The 21,308-nt window shown below is 39.2% G+C and overlaps 1 protein-coding gene across 2 annotated transcripts in view; it reads left to right on the top strand.

Annotated features, from left to right (window-relative positions):
- Positions 1-13,126, top strand: part of COPB1 (COPI coat complex subunit beta 1) — a 35,089-nt gene extending 21,963 nt beyond the window's left edge. For both annotated transcript variants that reach the window (XM_008711965.2, XM_040638843.1), the window contains 8 exons: positions 2,605-2,832; positions 2,977-3,156; positions 5,658-5,802; positions 7,262-7,381; positions 10,421-10,566; positions 11,144-11,233; positions 12,146-12,301; positions 12,781-13,126. In XM_008711965.2, the coding sequence (XP_008710187.1) occupies positions 2,605-2,832; positions 2,977-3,156; positions 5,658-5,802; positions 7,262-7,381; positions 10,421-10,566; positions 11,144-11,233; positions 12,146-12,301; positions 12,781-12,840 (1,125 nt within the window). In that variant the 3' untranslated portion in view covers positions 12,841-13,126. The remainder of the gene's footprint in view (positions 1-2,604; positions 2,833-2,976; positions 3,157-5,657; positions 5,803-7,261; positions 7,382-10,420; positions 10,567-11,143; positions 11,234-12,145; positions 12,302-12,780) is intronic.
- The last annotated feature ends 8,182 nt before the right edge of the window (positions 13,127-21,308 follow it).

Here is a 21,308-nt window from a genome sequence, read left to right as displayed (position 1 = left end):
GGGCCAAGTAAATTGTAAGGTGTATTAGCTCTTATCAATTTATTTTGATTTATGGCAACAATTTACTTTGTAATTATCTGTGGGCTATTTATTTAGGTTTTTGACACAGTGTAATTTTGCTTTTTAAGTCTCCAAAATTTTGTATCTCTGAGTCCAGTTTGATTTCCTTTCATGGAATAGCTGCTCAGTTCTGCAAATTGGGAGGCCATTTGAGCATTTGCTGATACCTGTTTAAGAGAACCAGGTTTCTAGTAACTGGTTCATGAAGTTTGCCATATATAGTAGAAGGCAGGAAGAAGTTGGGTTATCACCTCCCTGACTATCCTTCACTTACGCCTTTTCTAGAGTTTCCCTGCTTTTATATACCTTTTGGCTAAAGAATTTGCTTTAACTTTTTTTTTTTTAATAAGAGACTTTAAAAAAATTCTTTGAGAGCGAGTGAGGGGCGGGGAAGGAAGGGGCAGAGGTAGAGGGAGAAGCAGCTCCCTGCTGAGCAGGGAGCCCAACACGGTCTCGATCCCAGAACCCTGGCAGATGCTTAACCGACTGAGCCACCCAGGCACCCCTTGCTTTAACTTTTCTTACAGTGAGGTCTGTTGGCAGTAAATTTTCTTGGTTTTTGTTTGTCTGAAAAAGTTTATTTTTCCTTCATTTTAAAAAGATACCTTTGTGGATATAGAATTCTAAATTGACGGTTTTTTCCCTTTAGTTCTATCAAGAGGTTACTCCATTGTCTTCTGGCTTGCAGTTTACTAAAAAGATGTAGCTCCCAATATCTTCTGGCCTGCTGTCATTCTTATGCCTCTGTGTGGAATGTATCCTGTTTTCTCTGGCTAGTTTTAGATTTTCTCCCTATCATAGGTTTCAGTAATTTGATTAGGGTTTGCCTTGGTGTGGTTTTCTTCATGTTTCCTTTGTTGTGGTTCATTGAGCTTCTTGGATATGAAGGTTATAGTTTTCATTAAATTTGGGAACTTTTTGGCCACAATTTCTGTAGCTATTTTTTTCTGTCCCTTCGCCTTTCTTCTTCTGGAGACTGTATCCAGACTCAGGATTGTTACCCTCATTCCTCTGCTGGTTCATTCCCAGGCCTCTGGGAGTCTTTTCATGCACATGTGCAGATCAGCACTTAGCCAAAGACGGGTTGGCAAGGGTGTAGAGAGTATGTGTCGGGATAATTGTACATGACACTAAAAAGGCAAGTTGGAGTCACTTGTGGAAACCTTGAGTAGCAGGCTAGGTAGTATGGACTTCAACATGAAGGTTGTAGGAAGTCCCTGAAGGTACTTCCATGTAGAGTGAAGTGACTGGTGCACAAGAAGGATTAAGATAGCAGCAGCAGGTGATCACACTTTGCGCCACAATAATGGGGCAAGCTGACATTATGTGCCTCCCAGTGCAATACAGTAAGAGATATAAAACATCACCTATCTGGTATTCTAACCAAAAGTGGGGGACATTCTACAAAACAACTGGCCTAGCCTTTTTAAAAAAGTCATTGTAGTGGAAAGCAATACAAAAAAACAGGGGGATTGGTCTGGCTTAAAAGGGACTGAAGAGAATAATGGCCAAATAAAATGCATAAAGCTGATTCTGGATTAAAAAAAAACCATAAAAACACTTGGTGACATTAGGAAAATTTATTTGAACTTAAGTGTAAAGTTTTTGGGATTGTTCATTCTCGGGTGAGATGATGATACTGTGGTTCTATAGGAAACAGTCCTGATTCTTTTTTTTTTTTTTTTTTAAGATTTTATTTATTTATTTGACAGAGATAGAGACAGCCAGTGAGAGAGGGAACACAAGCAGGGGGAGTGGGAGAGGAAGAAGCAGGCTCATAGCGGAGGAGCCTGATGTGGGGCTCGATCCCATAACGCCGGGATCACGCCCTGAGCCGAAGGCAGATGCTTAACCGCTGTGCCACCCAGGCGCCCCAACTGTCCTGATTCTTAAGAGATTTATGCTAAAATAGTTAAGGCGTGAAGAACCTTACTTTCATATGTTTAGCCAAAAAAGTAAGTGCATATGTGTAGGTAGAATAAGAAAGCAAATAAGGCATAATGTAAACAACTGGTAAAGTGTATCCTTTTAACTTTTCTGTAGTTGGACTTTTATTTTTTTAAGACTTTATTTATTTGACAGAGAGGGAGAGAGAGAACACAAGCAGGGGGAACGGCAGGCAGAGGAGAAGCAGGCTTCCCGCGGACCTGGGAGCCCAATGCGGGGCTTCATCCCAGGACTCCAGGATCATGACCTGAGCCAAGGGCAGATGCTTAACCAGTGGAGCCACACAGGCACCCCTGTAGTTGGAATTTAAAAAAAAAGATAGCATTGGCATTTGAAAGGGTTTAGAGTAAGGGAAAATAGTTAAAAAGCTGTTGCTATCTTTCAGTTGAAGGTTCATGAAGGTATTATAGGATGGCAGTTAAAAAGGAAGGAAAAGGGTGTGCATCAAATATATGGAGATAAAAATCTGAAGCATTTGAATTCTTATTCGGGTGAAGTGAAAATTAGATTTATTTCTTGGATTGTGAGTTATAATAAAGTAACATTACTGAATTGGAGAACCATGACAGTAAATAATCCATTTCTCTACTTTTCTAGTCTTTTGTTGCTGAGGCTATGTTACTCATGGCTACTATCCTTCATTTGGGAAAATCCTCTCTTCCTAAGAAGCCAATTACAGATGATGATGTAGATCGAATTTCCCTGTGCCTCAAGGTCTTGTCTGAATGTTCACCTTTAATGAATGACATTTTCAATAAGGAATGCAGACAGTCCCTTTCTCACATGTTGTCTGCTAAACTTGAAGAAGAGAAATTATCCCAGAAGGTAAGGTATATAGTGCTTTGTGGGTTTTTAAAAATTTTGTTTGGTTTTCAGTCCTATGTGAGGGCTGCCCCTAGTATAGGCTTACAGAAAGCTTTCTTTCTTTCCATATTAAAGAGAGACATGTGTATTGTTTTCTTAACACAGAAAGAATCTGAAAAGAGGAATGTGACAGTACAGCCTGATGACCCCATTTCCTTTATGCAACTAACTGCGAAGAATGAAATGAACTGCAAGGAAGATCAGTTTCAGCTGAGCTTGCTGGCCGCGATGGGCAACACACAGAGGAAAGAGGCAGCAGATCCCCTGGCATCGAAACTTAACAAGGTAACAAAATGTCAAATACACTGGTAAATTATTTAAATGGGCCACTTAAGAAAGTAGCAACCAGGAAGTGGCTGGTCCCACTGTTCTTTAAAAGAAAAAATAACTTGTTATACTGCATCAGTTTTTGTCCAGTCACTGTGACTGACGGGTTCATGAAACATGAATTAAACTCAGGTGCTGGGGCGCCTGGGTGGCTCAGTCGGTTAAGCGTCTGCCTTCGGCTCAGGTCGTGATCCCGGGGTCTGGGGATCGAGCCTGATGGGAGCCTGCTTCTCCCTCTCCCTCTGCTGCTCCCCCTGCTTGTGCTCTCTCTGTCTCTCAAACGAATAAATAAAATCTTTAAAATAAATAAAATAAATAAACCTCAGATGCTGGTGTTTTACTGTACACTAGTACTGTAAGTCTAGTAGATGGTTTTATAACTTGTTCCAGTTGTGTGCGGAATCATGGACTAACACATACACTGGGAGACCCCTAAAGATTACCTAAAACTTTAAGAAAGTTTCTGTTTATTTTTTAATTAGGTTCCATGCCCAGCATGGAGCCCAGCATGAGGCTTAAACTCATGACCCTGAGATAAAGCCCTGAGCAGATATTCAGAGTTGGACACTTAACTGACTAAGCCACCCAAGCGCCTAAAGATTAACAAAAACTTTTAAAGGGTAGGGCTCTGGCTTCTACTCTGACACCCTGCCCTGTTTCTCCTGTCCCCTGTTACTTTAAACAGGGCAACTCCACTTTTATATTCTTAGTATATTGACTTCCATGTAGGATTTTATTAGGAAAGTTTTCCTACTCTTAAAATATATAAATTTACAAATCAGTGATCTAGTTTAGTTCCTTTTATTAGATGAAAAAACAGTCTCAGAATGATTAGTCCAAGATAAGGTTAGTAGCAGAATTGGAACTACTGGAGCACCTGGGTGGCTCAGTCGTTAAGCGTCTGCCTTCAGCTCAGGTCATGATTCCAGGGTCCTGGGATCAAGCCCCGCATTGGGCTCCCTGCTCCGCAGGAAGCCTGCTTCTCCCTCTCCCGGTCCCCCTGCTTGTGTTCCTTCTCTTGCTGTGTCTCTCTCTCTCTGTGTCAAATAAATAAATAAAATCTTAAAAAAAAAGAAGAAAGAAAAAGGCAAGCCAAGTGCTTGATTTAAAAAAAAAAAAGAATTGGAACTACTAAAACACTTTCTCTCCTTTAATTTTGGAATTGACATTGACAATATTACAGTTACAAATTTTTAAAATTTATAATAAATAAAAATTTATTTTAATAATTGTGGTAAAATTGACATAATATCAAATTTATCTTGACTATCCTTAAGTGTACAGTTCAGCGGCACCGAGTATATTCACATCATTGTGCAACTGTCACCATCATCCATCCATCCACAGAACTTCTTTCATCTTGTAAAGTTGAGACTCTGTGCCCATTGAACAATAACTCCCCACACTCCCTTCCCCTCAGTCACTGGCAGCCACCAGTCTACTTTCTATCACTATGAATTTGATTGCTCCAGGTACCTTATATTAGCAGAATCATACACTATTTGCCCTTTTGTTACTGGCTTATTTCACCTAACATCATGTGTTCAAGGTTCATCCATACTGTAGCATGTATCAGAATTTCTTTTTTAAGGCTGAGGGATATTCGATTATGAATATATACCACATATTGTTTATCCATTTATCTGTCGATAGTCACTTGGGTTGCTTCTACGTTTTGGCTATTGCGAAGAATGCTGTTATGCACATGGACCACAAATATCTCTTTGAGGCATTAATTACATTTCTTTCAGGTTATAGCCAGAGGTGAAATTGCTGGATCACAAGTCCCTTATCAGATGTATGATTGGCAAATATTTTCTCCCATTCTGTAGTTTGCCTTTTCACTGTTAATAATGTTCTTTGATGCACAAAAGTTCTTCATTTTGATATAATCCAGTTTTATCTATTTTTTCTTTTGTTGCATGAGGTTTTGGTGACAATATTAAGTTTAAAGTGCTGTACTCAGGGTGTTGTTGTTTTTTTTTAATTTGGCTGAGGGGGAAGCATATAAAATTTATCTTTGTGGAATTACAAGCATGCCTTGCCATATAATCTATTTAGTTCCTGAATTTAGGTGGCAGGAACTACCACATGATTTGGATTTTATTTAGTTTCCCAAGTTTTGGAGAGCAACTAGTGAGTTGAGATACTGAGGGATTTAACTGAAAATGTATCCAAGTCTATTCCGTTCTTAAATTGAGATCATGTTTAATGTATTTGCTTAACATATATAACATCTTTCTCCTACTGAGCTATAAACTCTATTACCTGTTATTTCTAATGTCCCATTTGCAATTACCACCTCTGTATTACACAACAATTTTATTGTATCAATTTCAAAATGACTTGTCTAATCTTAGCACATCTGTTAATTACCTAACCGACTTAGTCATTTGGCTAGGATATGTTTGGTTAAATTGTCTCGGTCACTTGATTTTCTCTTTATTTTTGTTTTACAGGTCACCCAGTTGACAGGTTTCTCAGATCCTGTATATGCAGAAGCTTATGTTCATGTCAACCAGTATGATATTGTCCTGGATGTACTTGTTGTAAATCAAACCAGTGATACTTTGCAGAACTGCACGTTAGAGTTAGCTACTCTGGGTAAGGAAATTTACCATAAAGGAAAGATTTTGTTACATAGTAAGTCTTTATGACAGATTACTAAGGGATATGTACAAGTTTTGTATAAGAAATCTTTTTAGTATCAGAATTTTGAATCAAGGCTTAGTTTTACATTTAATATTTAGTCTCTTTCAGCTCCAGTTTTCTGAACCTCTGTGATACTTGACTTTCTTAGGTTTATGCTCTTCGTACATCCAGATGGGTTTATTCAGTGAGCTCAACTAGCAAATGTCAGTTTTTCTAGATATAAATAAGAGTTGTTTAAGTTACAGATTTACCAAATGGCTCGCTTAGTTAAATTTTTAATAGCCTTAGAACAGAATTAGGTTTTTTGAGTCTATAACTGATACCTACCACATGTGGCCAAAGTAATATAGTATCATTACAATTAGCAACTTGAGATGTGTTTTTCTTCTTAATAAAAACACATGAATCCTACTCTCTCTGACCACTTCTACATATGGCTTTGAAGTTGGAATATATAAATTGTATATAGAAACAGTGCAGTGCCAGGGCGTCTGGGTGGCTCAGTCAGTTAAGGGTTGCCTTCAGCTCAGGTCATGATCCCAGGGTCCTCAGATCAATGGAGCTCCTGCTCAGTGGGGAGTCTGCTTCTCTATTTGCCCCTCCCCCCTGCTCATGCACTCTATAGATGCGCTCTCTCTCAAATAGATAAATAAAATCTTTTTTTTTTTTTTAAGATTTTATTTATCTGACAGAGAGAGCACAAGCGGGGAGAGGGGCAGAAGGAGAGGGGGAAACAGACTCCCTGCCAAGCACGGAGCCCGATGTGGGACTCAATTCCAAGACCCTGGGATCATGACCCGAGCCAAAGGCAGACACTTAACCAACTGAGCCACGCAGGGGTCCAGTAAAATCTTTAAAAAAAAAAAAAAGAAAGAAAGAAACAGTACAGTGCCTCTAGGAAATTCCATGTGGCTTAAGCAAGAGTTAAAGAACTTTAAGATATCGAGGGAAAAGTTACTTCTGCCCTGTCTTCCTCGGCATAGCTTGATGCCTGTATAAAGAGCTATGTTTCTAAGAATTTATAAGTCTTTCTGTGGATTATTCTATCTTTCTTTGTAATGGAGTCTATAGTTCAAGACTTAAGCTTTTTGAGAAATTTATACTCAGTCATTGAAATAAAATGGTAAGCCTAAAGTACACACACACAAACTAAATATAGGATTATTCTGAGAAGCCTGTTACCTTTTCAAAGAAAATATGCAAATTGATGTGAATAATAAGGTGTTAAATGATTTCTTTATTTTGTCCTCAAAATATTTGAATCATAACTCTTCTCTTGTTCCTTATTTTGCTTGAAGCTATTAAGCTGCATACATTTTAAGATTTTATTTTTTGGGACATAAGATTTATGATTTGAGAGATATGCGTGTGGTTTAATATATATTTTAACCATATCTAAATGTTTTTTCAGGGGATCTGAAACTTGTGGAAAAGCCATCTCCTTTGACTCTTGCTCCTCATGATTTTGCAAATATTAAAGCTAATGTTAAAGTAGCATCAACAGAAAATGGAATAATTTTTGGTAATATAGGTAAGGAATTGTTCTATAGTATGTGATGTTTGAATATTGTGTATGAAGAATTTCTGTAATAAGTAGTTGTATGACATTTCTTGAGGACAGGACCTGAATGTATTCATTCATTCACTCATTCATCATTTATGGGGGCACCTGCTATTATATTGTGTTGTACTATGTTCATGGATGTCCAGAAATGAACCGTAGAGACTGTCCTCAAGAAACTGCCAAGCAAAAGGAGGAAATAAATAAGTAAGATACATAAGTACAACACAATGTGAGAGGCGCTACTTTATATACTATGTACTTTGGGATCATAGAGGAAAAATGCTAAATATATAGAAGGCTTTATAGAGGAGGAAGATATGTTATCAAAGGATAACTTTTGAACTGAGTCTAAAATTTTGTATAGGCATTGGTTCCCAGGTCACCCAGGAACTAGCTTATATAGAGGCATTCGGTCAGTCAATAAGCATTTCTTTAAGCAAGTTCCTGGTTGGGATGGGGCTACCATGGTGAGGACAAAAGATCTCTCCTCAGGTAATTTGTGGTCGAGTAAGGGAAGACAGATAAGTAGAATAGATACGTGTAACACATAGTGGTGAGTGCTACGGAGGAAGCTTATGCTAGATAAAGTGGGAGTCTGTGTAGAAATTTGGTCATTTTTCTCAAAGTAGTGGGGGAGTGGGGAGGGAAGATTAGGAAAGGCTTTGTGGAACAACTAATACTCATATGGCGTTTTGAAAGATTATTAAGTGTTCTACCTAGGCAAGGATTCAGCTGGAACAAATGCAAGTAGTTTGATATACTTGGGAGTTCAAAGTGAGCTGGAGGGTGGTGGTTTAAAAAAAAAAAAATGAGGTTAGGAAGCTTAATGGGAGCTCACTTTTACGTGTCATGCTAAGGATTTCAGACTTAGTCCTGGATGTAAAAGGTTAGAGCCATTAAGGAATTCTCAGTGAGTTACATGAGTAAACATTTCTTTCTTTTTTTTTCTTTTTTTTTTTTTTTTTTTTTTTTTTTTTAAAGAGCGAGAGAGTGCATATGAGTGGGGCGGGTGGAAGGACAGAGGGAGAGAGAGAAAATCTTAAGCAGTCTCCACGCTCAGCACAGAGCCCAGTGTGGAGCTCAGTCTCAGGATCCTGAGATCATGACCTGAGCTAAAATCAAGAACCAGATGCTTAACCGACTGAACCATCCAGGCGCACCCATGATTAAACATTTCTGTGATAGCGCTATAGAAGACTGATTGGAAGAGGCAGGAAGACTAACTAGTAGACTATTGTAGTAGCACAGGTGAGAGATGACAGAGCTCAAACCAGTGCAGTAGCGGTTGGGTTGGAGAGAAGTGCTGCATATTACCCATATTAAAGAGATAGAATGCCCAGGACACGGACTGATTGAGGAAGAAATGGCTAGAGTAACCCTCAGATTTTTTTACTGGGTCTGTTGGGTTGATATTTATGGCATTCACCAAAACAGGGAATATAGGAGAGAACAAATTTGAGAGAGATACTAAGGTAAATCTTGAGCAGGCTGAGTAATAAAGTATCTACAGGTGTCCAAGGGCAGTTTGATACGAGTGTGAAACTTGAATAGGAGCTCTAAACCAGAGACACATACTTGTTTGAAAGCCATAGGCATGGAAGAAGTCACTCAGAGGGCATAAAGAGTGAGAAGAGGGGAGATTTGAAAACTGCATCTAAGAGATCAGCAATATTGAAAGTATGGTCAGATGAGGAGAATCCTACGAAGGTACCTGAAATGTGGTAAAGAAGAAGTAAGGAAAAATCTTCCAGAAGAATCCGGAGTTGCAAAAGGTCAAGTAAGAGAAAGTCTAAAAGAAGCGTCCTTTGGATTTGGTGATCAGTGAAATTAAATATTGCTTGTGGTATGTCTTGGGCAGTGGTGGTGGGTTGAGGACTTGGAGATGGAGAAATAAGGACAGTGAGTGTAGACAGTTCTGAGTGTAGAACTCCGGTTTTGATAAGAATGAGAGAGGGCGGTAGACTGAAGACAATCGGGATGAGGGAGAATTTTTTTTTTAAGGTGAGTATGTTTATAGACTAAGGGAGGAGTCAGTAGAGAATAGGAAGGTAAAGACGTAAGAGGGAGGTAATGATTGGTGGAGTGATGTCCTGACCCGGAGCAGGGGTCACAGTGGCACGAATTACAATTCTGGAAGAGAAGAGACAGCACTTCCCTGATATGAAGGGTAAGGAAGTTGAGTGTGGATTCAGAGAGAGAGAAATTTGTTTTTAGATGTGGGGCTAAAAATTAAACTTATTCTCGTGACCTCAGTTTTCACTGAAAGTAGATAGAGTAGGGGAATGTCAAGAGAAGAGGCTAGGAGGAGGAAAGGTTGGGGTGCCTGGGTAGCGCAGTCGTTAAGCGTCTGCCTTTGGCTCAGTGCATGATCCTGGCGTTATGGGATCGAGCCCCGCACCAGGCTCCTCCACTGGGAGCCTGCTTCTTCCTCTCCCACTCCTTCTGCTTGTGTTCCCTCTCTCGCTGGCTGTCTCTCTGTCAAATAAACAAATAAAATCTTAAAAAAAAAAAAAAAAAAGGAAAGGTAGGCTCCAATCAGATGACGACTTTCTGCTGTGGATGAGGCAGTCATAGAAGTAAATAATCTTGTATCATTAAGTACTGTAGCTCTTCAACATTCATTCAAAAATGTTAGTTAAGTACCTCTAAGGTAACACTGCTACTTACGTATCCCCCTGGAGGGCCTCACACTGCAGTTGCTACCTCTGTGCTGACCGAGTTTGAATCCTGGCCCTGCCACTTAGTCAGTTCTGTGACCTTGAACAACTTAATGTGACTTCTTTTTGTTTCATCATCCATAAGATGAAAAATGATAATACCATAACATAGGATTGAAGGGAGTATTCAATAGGTCATCTTTTCAAAGCATTTAAAATAGAGCCCAGGATAGAATAAGCATTTTAGAAATGTGGCTAATACAATAATTATTATTTGGAAATACTAAAACTTTTTAAATTAAAATTTGCCTCTGGTGATTCAGGACCTTTTTGTGTGTGTGTATTGCAGTTTATGATGTCTCTGGAGCAGCAAGTGACAGAAATTGTGTCGTCCTCAGTGATATTCACATCGACATCATGGACTATATCCAGCCTGCCACTTGCACTGATGCTGAATTCCGTCAGATGTGGGCTGAATTCGAATGGGAAAACAAAGTTAGTCCTTGGGAGATTTCCCTGAACTCTTTATCTTCCTTTTGGGCTAGTGTTGAGGAATTCTCTGATAAAAGTAGTCCCACTGAAAAGTGTCAGATATAAGAAGCAGTCTCTCAATATCTCTTCTTGCACATGAGCCTGAACCAGAACTTACACGAGTAGTTTGCTAAGTTGTAAACTGGCGAGAGTAGCAGTTGTATGATTAGACCGACTGATCAAGATATTAAAGACAATATTCCATCCCTTGGATGTATGAATAATAATTTACCATTGAATCCAGTGTCCAGAAGAGGTTTTACAAAGTCAGTGGCTTTGATTTTTATTAGAAATACTCTACATGGAGCATGCTGATCTTTTATGAAGTTACCTGTGTATGAAAGTTCTGATGCCAACTTGCCGTTTGTTGGATTTTGTAGCTGTCATTTACTTTTTTTCTTTGCCCACTCTCCCCACTAAATACTTGGAAGCAGGTTCTGTATGATATGTGAGTCTGTTTTCTCAACCGTAAGATCAGAAATTTGCAACTTTCTCATTATAAGGATTATGATCTCCTTGATTTTTTTCTCCCTCTGTACAGGTGACGGTTAACACAAATATAATTGATTTAAATGACTACTTACAGCATATATTAAAGTCAACTAACATGAAATGCCTCACTCCGGAGAAGGTAAGATTCGACTGAGAACTTAATCTGATAGAGGGTAGTACAGCCGGTTCCTGGCTCTCTTGTGTTTCCTTCAGTGTATCTTTGTCTTTGTTCAGCATGAGAAAAGCAGTGCCATTCTGGACTAGCTAACAGAATGCATCACTCTGTTTACCTCTTCGTACCAAAATATACCAGCCTGCTTGTTCCTAGTACAGGGACCCAGTTGATTTATAGTCAGATTCATTTTTCTTTTCAGTCTTCTCCCTTTCAGCTCAAGGCTCATTCCAAAATAGGTTTTGATACTGGATTAAAAATGTCCATGACCTCTTCTCTTGGCTCTGATTGTGGGTCAGAATGTATCTGTTCAAATACAGAATTTTCTACTAAGTTCTGTATATATGAAAAAGAATAGAAAGAAAGAAAAATGAAACTAAGGCTCTAAGGAATTTTTTTTCTTTGTTGAATTCCTACTAATATTAATACTACTAATTTTATCGGTAAAGTTCTGCCAGACAGATGGGTTTTAATTCCTGTATCAGTTTATTCAACAAATAGTCTAACAAATAAACAGATATCATACACCCAGTACTCTGTGAGCTACTGGATATACAGTAATGAGCAAAATAAAAATTGTCTGTCCTTCGTGGAGCTTGAGGTCTGGTGCAGTCGGACAACTCTGTAAGTGAATAGGGAATGTATATATACAAACTGGCATAAGTGCTATTTCTTTAAATACAGTTTTTTGAGGTGTAACATAGACACAGTAACATTCACACTTTTATATATGCAGTTCTGTGAGTTTTGACATTTATGTAGTCATGTAACCACCACCACATGGTAAGTCCTATTTTAAATGCTAATTTATAAACGCTGCTGGGTCTCGCTTATGTCGTTCTCTAGTGAAGTATTGAGTGTATCGTCAATTTCTTCCAGGCTCTTTCTGGTTACTGTGGCTTTATGGCAGCAAACCTGTATGCTCGTTCCATATTTGGAGAAGATGCCCTTGCAAATGTCAGCATTGAGAAGCCAATTCAACAGGGACCGGAAGCCCCTGTTACTGGTCACATAAGAATTCGTGCAAAGAGTCAGGTAACAATAGGGTGGTTTTTGTTTTGTTTTGTTTTGTGTTTTGAGATCATCTCTGAATGGAACAAAAAGGAAGAATTTATTTCTTCGTTATTTCTATATGTAGTATTCTCTGTCATACTAGTGTTTTATGCATTAGATGCATATATGTAATAATATTCTCTGACTAGAAATAGAACTTTGGCTTCATTAAAATGGCCCACTTTTTGGGCCTATTGCTCTGGATTATTTACCTAAAACAAGATTGATTCCTGTAGGATGTTTGTGAAATGGGTTCTCTAGAGTTTTTTGAAATCCAAACTACAAATCTAGTGACTATTTGTAAATCTAGCACTGAAAGTAAAGTTTTGGTGAGTCTGTTTTGTACATCCTTGGTTTCATTATTCACCTGGTGTCATTGACTGGGGGCTTGGTTAAGATACAATAACCTACTGGTTTTATATAGATTTAATAATTATAAACATTTTCATTCTTCCTTACAGGGAATGGCCTTAAGTCTTGGAGATAAAATCAACTTGTCTCAGAAGAAAACTAGTATATAAGAATAAACAAAAAGTCCTTGCAGCTTTACAGTAAAAATTTAGGTATGGGCTTATTGGACTCCAACATCTTTTGTACTCTTTCGTGCTTTATGTTATATAGAATCTGAGTTCATGCTGAATGCATTCCAGCCAATAATTTATAGCCTTTCCCTTAAATCAAGATTGAGTTTAAAATTATAGTTTGTCTTTTGTCTTAACAGTTCTGAATGCTGTCCTCAAAGTATATAATGTTTCTCACATGTACCAAGACCATTTTCACAGTACAATAAACAGATCTATTCCTAAATCTTTTGTTATTTTATAAATAAATATATAATTACCTAATTTTAGTTATGTAGCAATGGATTTCTTTTAGTTGGATTACAGGTTTCTATTATAAATTTAAATCACTCTGAGTTGTGCATATACAAACTTTGTTAAGAGAATTTACAAATTCAGTGATATGAAATGAGACAGACCTTGATTTACTTGATTGACTTTTACTTATTTGTTATTTTGACATCATTATCTCTAAAAATGCCTTTTTGTGTTCTAAGAGCTTTTCTCTGGAGTTGAGCTCTGGAAGGAAAGTATCAAATAACTTGAGGAAACAGATCCATCTTCAGTTTAAAAGAGTATTATGAACCCTGACTTAAATAAACGTACTCTTCTTAATTATCCTGAATCATAAAGAAAAGTAATAATCCAAAGTAGATCTTTTATTTATTTATTTATTTATTTATTTTAAAAAAGATTTTATTTATTTATTTGACAGAGAGACAGCCAGCGAGAGAGGGAACACAAGCAGGGGGAGTGGGAGAGGAAGAAGCAGGCTCCTAGTCGAGGAGCCTGATGTGGGGCTCGATCCCATAACGCCGGGATCATGCCCTGAGCCAAAGGCAGACGCTTAACGACTGATCCACCCAGGCGCCCCCAAAGTAGATCTTTTAATCATTCACATTTAGGTCGGAGTCTTATTTTATGTTTGTGGAACATAATATATAATGGCTGCAGCCAGTTATTGAGGCTGCACCGGGAGGATTCAGCTGCAAGGGATTGAAAAGCTGTGCTGGGCCCATGTGTCCTCTGAGCCTTAATTCACCTTCCTCTTTCCTTCCTTTATACCAGTGCTTGTCCACCCTCGCCTCTCAGTATGATTCCATGTGGCTTTCTGTGCTGAGTTCCCTAGAGTCTGATTGTGCTGTCCTTTTGGCCCTTGCCTTCCTTGGGGATGATTGAGGTAGTCTGATCTTTTAGCTAAGTCTGAACATTGAGCTATTATGCTTTGTCTTTCAGCGAGGCTTCAGGCTACAGTCAGGATGTTGTATACCGCAGATAAGGTCTGTGAAAGAATGAAAGCAGCATCTCCTCTTTCAGCACTTGAGTGAAAGTGGAATGATTTGTTTGAAGTATAAAGGAGATCGATACCTTGTATGATGTCATAAACGTTGAAGCCTCTTGCTTTTTCAATCAGAAAGAACCGGATGGTTACAAGGCATTTGAGATCCCACAGCACTGAGATCTCAAAGCCAAGTCAGTGGCTATCAATGGGGAAGATACGAGGAATGCAGGAAAGGGGTCAGTTTGATGCATTCAGTCAAGTGCTGGAGATTTATGATGAGAGCAGAGGAACTGATGAAACTTTGGATTAGATCATTTCCCAAACTGTCCCATTGAACATTAGCTTCCTTGATGTCGTTAGCTACTCTGGGAGAAAAAGGATACCATAGTCAAGTAAGTTGGGGAAAAGCTTCATACTGTCCGGTACTGGAGATTCATCATGTACATTAGCATACTAGAAATTCTGAGAAGTCCTTCAGTAAAGAAGCAGATTAGTTTGGTTTAACCCAGTATATCTTCATCTTACTTGGCCAGGGAATTAGTTTTCACAGAATTACCTGAAGATGGTATTATAGGGACAGGAAAAGTGACTTAGCATGTTAAAGGTTTTGGTTTTATATTCACAAGCAACCAGTATTGCATTTAAAATCTCAAGGAATTATGCCTTGACATCTACACCTAGAATATCTCTCTTGATACTCTCAAGAAAATGGCCTAACATACTGCAGCTGTTGTTGGTGGGATCAGGTTGGCTCACATTGCCATTTTCTTCAATTCATAAATAAGGAGAACAGAGAGAAGGAAGTTAACACAGATGTCGGATATGTATACTACATTAAGCTGTTTACTTCATTAGCATTTTCTTAGCTTTGTGCATTTAATAAATGTAAACTGAATTGGATAGCTTACAGAAGCCGTTTATACTATGCTCTTTAAATTAGGATATACATTTAAAGGTTGTGGTTGCTCGTATTAGAAGATATATAATTAGGACCACAATGTGTAGTAAGAGAATAAACATAGTATCTGACACCAAGGTGAGGGCTTAATACTATAAAGGTACTGAATGAATAAACCTGTAAATCTTAGAAGAGAATTAAATGGCCCTTGTATTTCAGTATCATGACACTAGAGGGAGCGCTCAGTGTTCCCTTAGAGCTCTTAGGAAGGAAGTTATTTTCATTTTGGGATTAGAAATGACTGGAGTTTAAAGTTGTTTTTATAAGAAGGAAAAACAAGGTAATTTTTCTGTTAGGCAGGAGATTGATAATAGTGCTATTCTGCTAGCTGTAAGAAACTTTTCTACATGATTTATAAATAATATAGGGGACAAAACTCATTTCATAGTATCTAAAAAGACAAGAGAACCACAAAGTTTTAGAAACTAAATAGTATCAGGGCACCTGGGTGGTTCAGTCAGTTAAGCGTCTGCCGTTTGCTCCAGTCATGATCCCAGGGTCCTGGGATCGAGTCCCACATTGGGCTCCCTGCTCAGTGGGGAGCCTGCTTCTCCCTCTACCTGCCGCCACCTGCCTGCTTGTATACTCTCTCTCTCTCTCAGACAAATAAATAAAATCTTTTTAAAAAATTTAAAAGAAACTAAATAGTATCAGAAGTGAAATAACAGTGCTATATATTGGGTAAAGTAAGTAGTTTTACTGGCGACATTTTCCTTCCACATTGGTAAATGTTCTTAGTTAATTTATAGCCTTTCCCTTAATTAAAGCAAGATTTAGTTTAAAATTATACTTTTTTTTTTTTTTTAACAATTCTAAATACTGTCCTCAAAGTAGGGTCAGGCCTATCAGCTGTGTGCCTTAACTGTCCTTACCCGTACCCTCTGCACACCGTTAATGTTACCTGTCCCTACCCCTGAGCTCCGCTCTCCACCCCCAGGATCTCAGGAGCCTAAAGATGTAACCAGGTAGGTATAATACAGTTGAGTTGAGTTCAGCTTAGAATCAAAAATGTGGAATCCTGGGGCGCCTGGGTGGCACAGCAGTTAAGCATCTGCCTTCAGCTCAGGGCGTGATCCCGGCGTTATGGGATTGGGCCCCACATCAGGCTCCTCGACTAGGAGCCTGCTTCTTCCTCTCCCACTCCCCCTGCTTGTGTTCCCTCTCTCGCTGGCTGTCTCTATCTCTGTCAAATAAATAAATAAAATCTTTAAAAAAATTTAAAAAAAAAACGTGGAATCCTGTATTCCACTTACTTGCCGGGTAGTCTTAGGCAGTGATAAATAGCTGGTTTATTGAGTGCCTCTTTGTGTCGTGCATAACAGTCAGTGCTTTTTCCATGACCTACATAATCCTCCCAGTGACTCTGAGGAAATACTGTTAATATCATTTATAGGTGATCAGTCTTAGGAGAGGGTAAGTTACTTACTATTAATAAAGGCCTAATAGGAAGAGGAAGACCCCAGATATAAAGCCAGGGTGTCAAGACAGTAAGTCCCTATGGCTTGTCACACACTGCCACCACTTGCCTTTGTGCCTCAGTTTCCACACTCGTAAGGTGCTTATAATGTCTATGTCACAGAGCTGATGGAGGATGAAGTTATATAATATATCGATTGTGAATATCTCGCACAGAGCAGATGCTCATTAGTAAGTGTTGATTCGTTTCTTTCCGCATTGCCCTTCCTTCCTTACACTGCAGAGAAGATGGAAACGTGCCCTCACTCTCTTCATACCTCCCTCTGCATTTAGGTCCTAATTCTGTACTCTACTCGAATGCTTTTGTTTTTTAACACCAGTAACTTAAAAAGATCTTCATTTCTCAAGAATTATTTAATTGAGGTATCATTGGCCCTCAACTCCATGACGTTTTTTGTCCTGTCAATTTTTTAATTAGCTCTTGGCACTTCTGCTTATCAACTGTTGTTAATCACAGCTAATGTGACTGTCACACCCATATACCTCATATGATAAATGGTCTGTGGTAAACGTGCTGGTTTATGTGCTTCCAGAATGACGATCAAATGACTAGTTCTTTAAAAATTGAGCACAGAGATATGTGCAGCCAGGTTGTAGTAACAACATGATATTTACAGTCACTCACTGATCAAGTCACTTCTGGCAATCTGACCATTTTCTCTTTCTTTTCTCCACCTAGCTATGGCAGGATCTCTGATTAAGAAGTCAGTTATGCAGTGACAAAAGAATGCAGGTGGGGTTTGTGCCTTTTATCTGGGCTTCTGTGTATAATTGTGGGATTCTGAGAAAACAACTCTATGTCTTTTTGAGTAATTTTAAAACCAACTAGATTTACCAATGGAATGCAGCATGGTGGGCTGACATAGTCCTGAATCAGTCTTTTAAAATCTAATCTCAATTCTCTGTAATTTTCTGAAAGTAGATATATCTGTGTGGCCTACCGCCTCATCTGTAAAATGAAATCATTCAGTTAGCTGACCGTCAGGGTTCCCAGCTGAAAAAATTCATACTAAAAAGCCTTGTGTTTTTACAGCTACCTCTTCAACAAATTTTCTTTTTTTTTTTTTTTTTTTAAAGATTTTATTTATTTATTTGACAGAGATAGAGACAGCCAGCGAGAGAGGGAACACAAGCAGGGGGAGTGGGAGAGGAAGAAGCAGGCTCATAGCGGAGGAGCCTGATGTGGGGCTCGATCCCGGAACGCCGGGATCACGCCCTGAGCCGAAGGCAGACGCTTAACCGCTGTGCCACCCAGGCGCCCCTCTTCAACAAATTTTCTAATCAACTGGGTTATCTCCTGGATATTACCCACACACAACTTAAAATTAACATTGTGAAATGAACACCTCTTGCCCCTCAAACTTGTTCCTCTGCTGTGTTCTCTGTCTGGTCACTTATGCTCAAAACCCGGTGGTCACCTTACCTCTTCCCTCACCCCCTATATCTCATGAGGCACAAAGTCCCATGTTCTTCCTTCCTCAGTATTTTTCTCATCTTTTTTCCCCCACTCCTACCACCATTGCCCCGATTTAGACTCTTGTCATCTTTAGCCTAGTCTACTGCAGTGGCCTAACCATAAATTTTATGTATAATTCTAAAATTAAATCCTCCGCTTTAATCTTAACCACATACAACAGTAGCTATACAATTCCTTTACCTTTTCAAACTCTTCCCTGGTAATAGTATTTTGAGGGACCTACCTGAAAAAAAAGAAGTCCAAAGGTTTTGATAATAGTATTTTCAATAATGAAAATTGAAAACAATTGGGACACCCCAAAATGAGTATTAATGAGAGCAAATGGTGTAAATTATATATAGTGTGTATCAGAACACTCACTAGATAGTAGATACTCAATAAATTCTTACTGAGTGACCCAATGAATGAGGCGTGTAGCTATAGAGATAACAGGGTGTGGATTAAATCACACCATTGACGTGTCTATGAAATAATGTTAGCTGGGAAAAAAAGATACTGCTCTGTAAGAATGTTTTCTGCATTCAGATAAATCAGGATATATTACAGATACAATGCCTGTCTCTCAAGTGAATAGAAAACCAAAATCACATTTGTCTTATCACTAATACATCTTGAAAATACATGTTGTCTACCCCCTCAGGACACTGGGTGTGGCTAAGATATTTCATTGGCTGGAGTCCCTGAGTCCAGCTCTTGTGGATTTTTAGATCTGTGATCTTGATCTCTTGGGCTTCTAAGTGGCTGAAAGCTCAGCTTCTTCTGGGCCCACCCAGAGAGCTGGCATCCCCTTGTAAGTCAGCACTGCCTTCTCTTCTAAGAGGGTGGGGGCTGAATCACCGTACAGGACTTCACCAGCCCGGACAGGGGGAAGACGCCTATCTGGCTCAAGGAATCTGGGAAAATTACTGAACTCTGCTAAGCTATGTAAACCATTCCCTAAAGCCCAACAACATTAAAAAGTAACTCTAATCATAATCACAATTTTCTCTATGAAGTTGTTTAAGGTCAGACTTTTTTTTTTCAGTGACCCTGTGTTTTGAGTAAAGGTGTGACTGTTACTCATGCTTTGAGTGAAGGTATGACTGTTGAGAACATGGTTTTCAAACTCCCTCTGCTAGTATACTAGGATTCTACAAGCTAGACCAGTGTGTTCCCACAGGTAGAATCAAATAATGGTGGTCCTTTTCTTAGGTCCAAGAAAAGTTGGTAGAAAGAATTTTGTCTGTGTTACGTTTTTTTCCCATAAATGTTTTTAACACGTTAATACCTGCTACCTAATTTAAAAAGTAATAAAGAAGCACTATGGGATTATTTGGCTGAATGTTCTTGGTCTTTGTGGCCGCGTGTTCCCCTGGCGGTTTTACACTGCATACGTGTACTCTTTGCTAGTAAGCTGCTCCTTGTTCATCGAGCTGAATTAAATGTGTTACTGTCATGGGGTCAGCACAGGGTAACTTGATTTCTAGATACTCCACCACTGGCCTGGGTGTCTGTGTGAAGTATAAAATCCAAATGTTCTTACGTAATTCCTACAGATAATATACCGCTAGGAACTATTTACCTTAATGAAAATAAGCCTTGGTAATGGAAGTACCAATCCACATTCGGGTGGTCGCTGGTTTATGCCTTCAATGTAATGCCCTCTGGAAAAGCCCTGGAAGAAAGTGCTCTGGTTTTTGGTACTCAGCCTCTAAGACTTTTCCCTTATTTCCTCCTAACCTAAGGCAGAAGACGGGGACTTTCTAGGATCCTTGCGTTCTGATTGATAATACCCGCTACATGTCTAGTGCCTTGGTATGTCCAGAAGTCGCTACGGTTGAGATACACTTTGGTGCGTGTCTTAATGACAACACGTACATACCTCATCAGAGCACCGGTTTTAGTAAGTCTTACATTAGAAAAATGTACCAACTGCTGAGAGAGCCCAGAAGACTGGTAACAGAAGAAACGCATGGTTTCACAAAGAGGTGACATTGGAACTCAGCCTTGAAAAGCAGAAATGTGCCTGCTGAATGACAGAGGAGGGTGGGAGAGAAGGGGTGGCAAAGCCTGTCCAGCCACAGAACAGTTTGGGTATAATCACAGAGGGGCACGGCACAAGAGAGATGGGTTTATTCAGCATGGGGCATGTTGGGGGCCATGGCAGATGGTGAGGCCAGGGATGGTGGACAAGGGTCAGATCATGAAGGACAGGCTAAGGCATTTGAACTTCATAGGGGTGAAGAACTACTAAGGATTTTAAGCAGATGAATGAAACAATCATCTGCATTCAGAGAAACCTCTGGCTACAGTTGGGAGAATAGATTGGGGGTGTGGGAGAACAGTTAGGAATCTGAGTTATTTTGACAGGAGGTGATGTGGAGGGTGGGACATGGCTGGGGCAGAGAATGGAGGACAGGTAGAAGCCTTTGGGGAAAAAAAAACACCACCATTAAAGGCGCCCCTAAGGCCAGATGGTGCTCTCATAATTGCCAAGTCAGCTTTTCCTCATGTATAAAATGGGAACAATTATCCTTACCCTTCCCATCTTAAAAGGTTACTGAAATGGCATGAAACATAATCTGTATTTAATAGTATTGTTATAATGATTTTCATCCACAGAACAAATACCATGAGGTTGAATGATATGAAATTGCCTCTTTCATGGCCACCAAAAAAAAAAAAAAAAATCAAATATCAGGAATTTTGTATGATTCAACCTAATAGTTGGTGACTTTTTCCCTGCTATTTCCTGTCTCGTTTTTGGCCATATCATTGCACCCCCACCCCTCCTTTTTTAAGATGAGCAATACATTTCATCAAGGGGATTTCCAGGAATTCTGGGGAGTCAAGAGTATTAAGTGTACAGCCTTTGGAGTCAAACCCAGAATCAGATTTTTCTCTGTAATGGATGAACAGTGATCTTGGACTTGTCGGTCCGTTTTAGACTTATTTTATTTTTCCCATCTGGAAAATAGAAATAACACCTCCCTTGCAGTGTTACTACCCCCCCCGCCCCCGCAACCCCTTCTCATTTTCCCTATTTGTTCACAGAAGGCTTGGCATAGAGCCCTAGTTACCGGCTTTCTTGCAGCCCAGAAAAGCTGGGTTAAGAGCTGCATACCGGGGCTTTTGGTGTGTCAGAAATGTTCAGCTGTCATAATAACTTCAAGCCAAGACCTTTTAAACTAGTGACCATTTAAACTATCAAACTTGATTCCATGGAATTGCTTTAGTGCACAATTTGTGTCAAGTTT

This window comes from Ursus maritimus, unplaced genomic scaffold, assembly GCF_017311325.1.
Source record: "Ursus maritimus isolate PB19 unplaced genomic scaffold, ASM1731132v1 scaffold_23, whole genome shotgun sequence".
NCBI classification, from domain to species: Eukaryota; Metazoa; Chordata; class Mammalia; order Carnivora; family Ursidae; genus Ursus; species Ursus maritimus.
This window is presented reverse-complemented; position numbering and strand designations above follow the sequence as displayed.